Raw genomic sequence first — 5,875 nt, 5'->3', positions numbered from 1 at the left:
ACGAAGTTGATTCTGCCAGTCCTCGGGACAACCTGCACAGGAAATGCTGATTCCACCGTTCTTCATCGCAGCGGTTGCCTTGAAGGCGCTCTTTGGTTGTTGCTTACGCTTTCTGACAACCAACTTATTTTTGTGGACTTGCAAAACGTCGTACATGAATTGATTTCTTGTGACAGACAATTGGTCGGCATCGCAAGTTTTTGAGCCGCAGCAGCTAATAACGTATACCCTCCTAGACCGTTTTAATATTGCTTAATTGACATGGAAAAACATAAATTTATTTTGTTTCTGATTAATTTATAATTTGCTTTAAAAGTCACCTCTTTTGATTCGGCTGTGATTGCTCTTGAAAATATTCTCATTGCCAATTGGGAATACTCTTTCGTAAGGTAATTCATTTTTTATAGACTCTAATGGTTCAAATTGCTGTCTGGAAATGTGTTGAAAGTTATCATAATCAGTCCTCCTAGTTCTTATTGAACTCAAGTTGCTCTCACTAATAATACCAAAAAATAACAGGCACATCTGCGAAAAAAAATCATTTATTTAAAAGATTTTCAAACTTAAAAAGTCACCAGCATATTGTAGCCACTGACGTCCATCAGTGCTGATTTGAGAGCTGGAATTGAAATTCACAAAGGAAATCGGAAAAGGACCATAATATAGCCTTGCTCCAAATTTTCCGAGGCAAAGTCAAGGGCCTTGGCGGGAGGACCTTGTACCTTTTGCTTGTTTAATGTTATCAGAAACGTGTGACAGTTCCTAAAAGAGATTTTATATCACATTTAAAGGAGATGACTGGTCTTAATTTATATATTTGTCAGTAAAAACTGTTTTCAATTTCCGATTGCATGAAAAAATTGGCAAGTTTTATTCAAATTGCCAAATTTAGACAAGTAAAAACTGGATTTTTAGGAGATCGTCGAAATCGCCTATTAAATTACAGAATATTTTCTATGATTTTTTTCCTATCGCAAATCTCTGCTACCATAGCTTGGTGAGCCTCAAATAATAATATTATGGAGAATTAAATAAAACTGTTTTTATAATCTCAGAGGAATTTGTCAACTACCTTTATTAAAATGAATTGCAAAGAAACATGACAATAACAAATAATCTGTTCAATTATATTCAGGGTAGCGTTTATCAGCCAAGAAGGGCTGCAAGATCTCCTAAATTCGACGGTAGCTTGTCTGGAATCTTAAATCCAGGTGGTAATGTCATGCCACCTGGAAGGTTTTGAGGCATAGTCATTCCTGCTGGAAGATTCAATCCTTTTGGTAAGGTCATTCCTCCAGGAAGATTTAGGCCAGGTGGAATTGTCATCCCGCCTGGAAGGGTAATAGGAGCTGATTTAGCTGTAGTCGTTGTACGACTTGTAGTCCTTGCAGGCGTCTTAGTTGTTGGTTTCTTTGAGGTAGTAGTGGCCTTTTTAGTGGTCGAGGCGGCTGTTTGATGCACTGTAGTTACAACTGCGCTCGCAACCTTCCGTGAAGGAGTTGTTGTGTGATTGGACGCAACGATTTTCTTAGTAGTGGCGACTGTTTTTTTCTTGGCTCCTGTTGTTTCCTCTACAGTTGTTGATTCTTCGACTGTTGTTAACTCATTTTCAGAAGTAGTGTCTGGGTCAGTTTCATCCACCTCCACGATTTCTGTGACGATTTCTATTGGGTTCCCATTCTCATCAATGGTGATTGCAGGATAACTCTCCTCAGTCGAGGGGGTTTCTTCACTATATTCATCATATGGTGGAGTTTCGGTTACCTCCTCATCGGAGTTTGGCAGATATTCCATCCAGTTAGTCGGACAGTCTGGACACGCGATGGGAATGGAGCCGACCATGTCCCTCACCCGTAGTTCTTTCTGCCAACCAACAGGACAGCCGATGCAAGAGATGCTGAGGCCGTTGTTCACGATTCGTGCAACTGCCGTATAGCCTGCGTTATTGGTATTTGCAAATGCTGGTGTTGTTTTAGGCCGCCGATTACGTTTTCTTACGTACAGCTTGTTGTTCCGCTGATTAAAGCCAACAATGTCGTACTTTGCTTGGCGTCTTTGCGACAAAATGTATTCGCTATTGCATGAAGTTGAGCCGCAACAAGTAGACACATATGCCCGTCGCGGTCGTTTCAGCAGTTCTAAATTAATTAATACGGTTTTTTGAGTGGTTTTAAATTTAAATAAAGTTCACCTTTTCCACCTATTGTGTAGTTTGACTTGTACAAATGTTCATTTCCTGTCAAAAATATTGATCTGTATGGTGGAATATAGAAATCCCCCTCTGTTCCATTATTTGTTTCATTATGGTTGTATGGCGTGGAATATGGCCTTCCATCTATCAACAGTAGGTCGTTGTTGGCGATCAAAATAAATATAAACGTTTGCTATTGATTTCATATTTAATAAATACTATTTTAGTAACAAACTTTAATACCAATAGCTTGGATTCCATGTCACGATAGTCGAAATCAAAAGCACAACCAAATGTTACTGTGCCCAATGGGGAACTGTTTACTACTGGCATGATTTCAACAGTGCCTTTCCGCTGCTACATCCTGTGTCCACTACGTCACGAGAGAGATATTGGAAAAATATCCCCGTTTTATTCGTTTTTAATCACTCAGGGCTTCAGGATAGGTCTCTTATAATTTTATTTTCTAAGAACTTCTGCTCAACACTTTCCGTGGGCTATGAGTTCTCCGGGTCCCAATAACACCACGGAGCGGATAACATGGGGCCCCCGAGTGGCCGCAGAGGAGCTTGGGCCTAATGTGGCCATTTTTTCGCCCGCACTGAGGTCTTTAATTGAAACGTTCAGACATTAAATTTGTTCCTAAGGCCGCGGGAAAGGTGCGAAAACCAGAAATTGCGGCGAATCGGTACTGGTATGCCTCCCAGCTGTTGAGCTATTACGGCCTCGGCTATGAATCTTTTTAAGAAAAATAGCCAAATTTAAACTGTGGCTCTTTATCTGCGGATTAACGCAATCAGTTTTCGTTGTTATTTGAAAGGAGCAAAGAAGCAAATTTTTGTTTTATTTTTAGAAAAAAATATTTAATTTCAAATTTGTTCCAGGGGTAAAATTTATTATTTCTTTATTCTTCATAGAAAACGCTTTACATTTTCTTAATAATTTTAAGTTATTCATATAATGCTGAAGATTTCACGCCAGGATGACATCTGTGAAGATAAAAATAAAGTGACGCTTCAAATGAGGATAAATTAATTTTATTTTATCTTCAAAATAACTGATTAAAACATAGATCAAACTCCACGCTTCTTTAGAACTCAAAAAAACTGATAGCACGGTCTTTTATCACCCGCTGAGGAATCCTCCAATGAGGTCACCCAACCCTCCCCCTTTCGCAGCAGTAGTTCCTCCTGCCTCTGTTGTCGTCTCTTCCGTGGTTGTCTCTTCAGTAGTTGTTTCTTCCGTGGTTGTTTCTTCTGTGGTTGTTTCCACAGTGGTTGCCACAGTGGTGGTCGTCGTCACCGTCGTGGTCTCCTCCTCAAACTCCACGCCGGGCCCCATATTGAGCATCTGCTGCCACCCAGCCGGACACCCTGGACACGTGATAGGTATGAAACCAACTCCGTGTCCGAAGTTGAGGTTCTGCTGCCAGCCAGGGGCACAGCCGGGGCAAGAAATGCTCACTCCGCTCGGCAGCACCATGGCAATGGCCTTGGACGCGAAACCCTGAGAGCCCCGGTTCACGTTCGAGTTGGACTGGAAGCCGTTCCAGGGGCTGAAACCGCCCATGCCATTGTTGCCGAAGCCGTAGCCGTTTCCAAAGCCGGTGCGACGCTGGTTTTGTCGCGAACTGTACGAGCACGAACTCGATCCGCAGCAGCGCACCACGAATTTGCGAACTTGTCTTGTTAAACGACCTTGAAGGAAATCCGAGAGGTGTAAAATAAGTATTTTTTAATCAAGACTTTGCAAAAGGGTGGAAATTTGCCAGCAAGACTGGTTAGTGGTTTTACCCCCAGAATGCTATTAAAAAGAGAAATCCCACTATCCAACAGTCAGAAAATCTGGGAAACATTATAAATTTGCTTTTATAAATTTAATATTTCTTGATCAATTTTAGCCTATGATGTTAAAATTGTTGATCACCGATTTAGAGCATTTAAGCATCAATCACAAAGGGTACAAATTAATTTCCGAATTTGACTTAGTGACGTGTTGTTCTTTTAGATATCTGTTTTTAAAATGAGATTTAATAAAACAATTTACGAAGAAGTTTACTTTGAGAGATTTTACTGACAATTGCTTCTTTATTTTACTGTTTTAAGGTCTGATTTTTGTGACTAAAATCCAATTGAAGCCAACTCCTCAACCTTTAAAAAAGTAGCAACAAGTCTGTAATCTTTCAATTATACACAATTTTTTGTTTTTTTAGGGAAAAATTCGGTATTAAATTTGCGAAGTGCTCTGTCACTGGGAAAAAGAGGAGTTTAGATGATGACTTTTTCTTAAAAAGCTAGCCATGTAAAAACGGATCGGATTTGTTTTGTAGTGCTTTGTACGTTTTTTTCGTGCAAAATAAGTCAATGGTTTGGAGTCATATTATATTAAAAGATTGTTGTTTCTTACTGTGGACTTTGGAAATATTCAGCATTGCTCTGCCATTCTCAACTATGATATTCCTCAAGTGCCTTTGTAAATATGAATTGTTTGGGACTGCTTCTTTAAAATTGTCTAAGTTGGATCCGATTTCATTGGTGAGGAGTGTTAAAACTTCGGATGCTCCAGAAAAAAACAATTCTTCCATACTTTCTGACACAAACAGTATCTTCTTTTCATAATTATAATCTGAAACTTCAGTCTGCAATATTGAACTCATTAAAAACGATTTATTAAACAATAAACTGCTCCTGTATACCTGTTCCTCCGTAATTCCAGCATTATCTTTTGAGATATTGTCGTTTCCACCAACAATGTTTGCAAATGCCTAAAAAAGAAGTCTTATTTCAATTTATATCATCTGGTTTAGCGTATATGTTGTGTAGTAAAAAAGAATATAAATTCTGATGCGCCATTTTGATATAGCAATAGCACAAATCCACCAAACCAAATCATAATAAGTCATTCAATCAGGCTACAAACAGATTACGCCAGCTTTTGCTCATTTTCACTTCAATCTTGCTACTCACAATCATAGATAATCCAATCACCGTCAACAAGCTATCTTGCATATTGAATTCAGCTCATATTTTCTATTATAAAATCAGGCCTCGTACTTTTAGCCTTGGTGATCGGCAAGTCCACTAGCACAACTCCCAGCGCAGCGGCGCTGGTGGCTTCCTGCTGCACACGTCACGTTTGCAAATCGAAACGAGCTAGAATAATTCTTTGTCACAAAGCACAGCCAAAGGTAGCTAAAATTTTAAAGCCAACTAACGTCTAAATCTGATTAACAATTAAAGTGCAAGAAGGTTGTTGATGTTCTGCGATTATTATAAAATAATTATTGCATTTTTGTTTCGGTGAGTTTGGATAACTATTAATTTTTTCCATTTCTTTCGTTGAGTATAAATGTAAAGCTTAAATTTACCCAACTCTTTGAATATGTTTAGTAAAAACGTGTGACACGGGTCGTCAGCGCTCGTTTCTAAATAACTTGTTTCTCTTGGTGACTGCCTGCAAAAATTAGAGTAGATTAGCTGTGCGACGCCGATGATCAACATGTTGAATAACTTCCAGGCGGCCGGCTAATAACGACAGACTTACGGCTTCTTCCAGCGTTTCTTTCATAAAACCTGTTGCGGATTGACTTTCGAATCATTCGAGTTTTGACCTGAATGAATAGTTTTTCTTAACGTACCTACCTTTGATTATAAAATAATAGTACTATTTTTAGAGTCTATAAAT

The 5,875-nt window shown here is 39.0% G+C and overlaps 2 protein-coding genes across 2 annotated transcripts; both read right to left on the bottom strand.

The window, feature by feature from the left end:
* Nucleotides 1-1,140: 1,140 nt before the first annotated feature.
* LOC135940728 (uncharacterized) lies at nucleotides 1,141-2,973 on the bottom strand. The gene is made up of 3 exons (XM_065485750.1): nucleotides 2,435-2,973; nucleotides 2,192-2,384; nucleotides 1,141-2,138 (listed from the first exon to the last, which is right to left on the bottom strand). The coding sequence occupies exons 1-3, from the start codon at nucleotides 2,522-2,524 to the stop codon at nucleotides 1,147-1,149; spliced, it is 1,275 nt and encodes a 424-aa protein (XP_065341822.1). The 5' UTR covers nucleotides 2,525-2,973; the 3' UTR covers nucleotides 1,141-1,146.
* A 92-nt stretch (nucleotides 2,974-3,065) lies between these two features.
* On the bottom strand, nucleotides 3,066-5,272 carry LOC135940729 (uncharacterized). Its single transcript, XM_065485751.1, has 4 exons — nucleotides 5,158-5,272; nucleotides 4,887-4,955; nucleotides 4,598-4,829; nucleotides 3,066-3,888 (listed from the first exon to the last, which is right to left on the bottom strand). Exons 1-4 carry the CDS (start codon nucleotides 5,197-5,199, stop codon nucleotides 3,317-3,319), a joined length of 915 nt encoding a protein of 304 aa, XP_065341823.1. The 5' UTR covers nucleotides 5,200-5,272; the 3' UTR covers nucleotides 3,066-3,316.
* Nucleotides 5,273-5,875: the final 603 nt, after the last annotated feature.

This window comes from Cloeon dipterum, chromosome 3 (assembly GCF_949628265.1).
Source record: "Cloeon dipterum chromosome 3, ieCloDipt1.1, whole genome shotgun sequence".
Classification (NCBI taxonomy): Eukaryota; Metazoa; Arthropoda; class Insecta; order Ephemeroptera; family Baetidae; genus Cloeon; species Cloeon dipterum.
Note: the sequence above shows the minus strand (reverse complement) of the source record. Positions and strands in the feature narration are given on the sequence as shown.

Bases quoted from the DNA above. Each gene is read 5' to 3' on its own strand.
- LOC135940728 (XM_065485750.1), bottom strand. From the start codon at position 2,524: ATGCCAGTAGTAAACAGTTCCCCATTGGGCACAGTAACATTTGGTTGT. The intron at 2,385-2,434 runs GTATTAAAGTTT...TGAAATCAATAG, and splicing joins ACATGGAATCCAAGCTATTG to CAAACGTTTATATTTATTTT. The intron at 2,139-2,191 runs GTGAACTTTATT...TAATTAATTTAG, and splicing joins CTACACAATAGGTGGAAAAG to AACTGCTGAAACGACCGCGA.
- LOC135940729 (XM_065485751.1), bottom strand. From the start codon at position 5,199: ATGCAAGATAGCTTGTTGACGGTGATTGGATTATCTATGATT. The intron at 4,956-5,157 runs GTGAGTAGCAAG...CTTCTTTTTTAG, and splicing joins TGATTGGATTATCTATGATT to GCATTTGCAAACATTGTTGG. The intron at 3,889-4,597 runs GTAAGAAACAAC...ATTTCCTTCAAG, and splicing joins GAATATTTCCAAAGTCCACA to GTCGTTTAACAAGACAAGTT.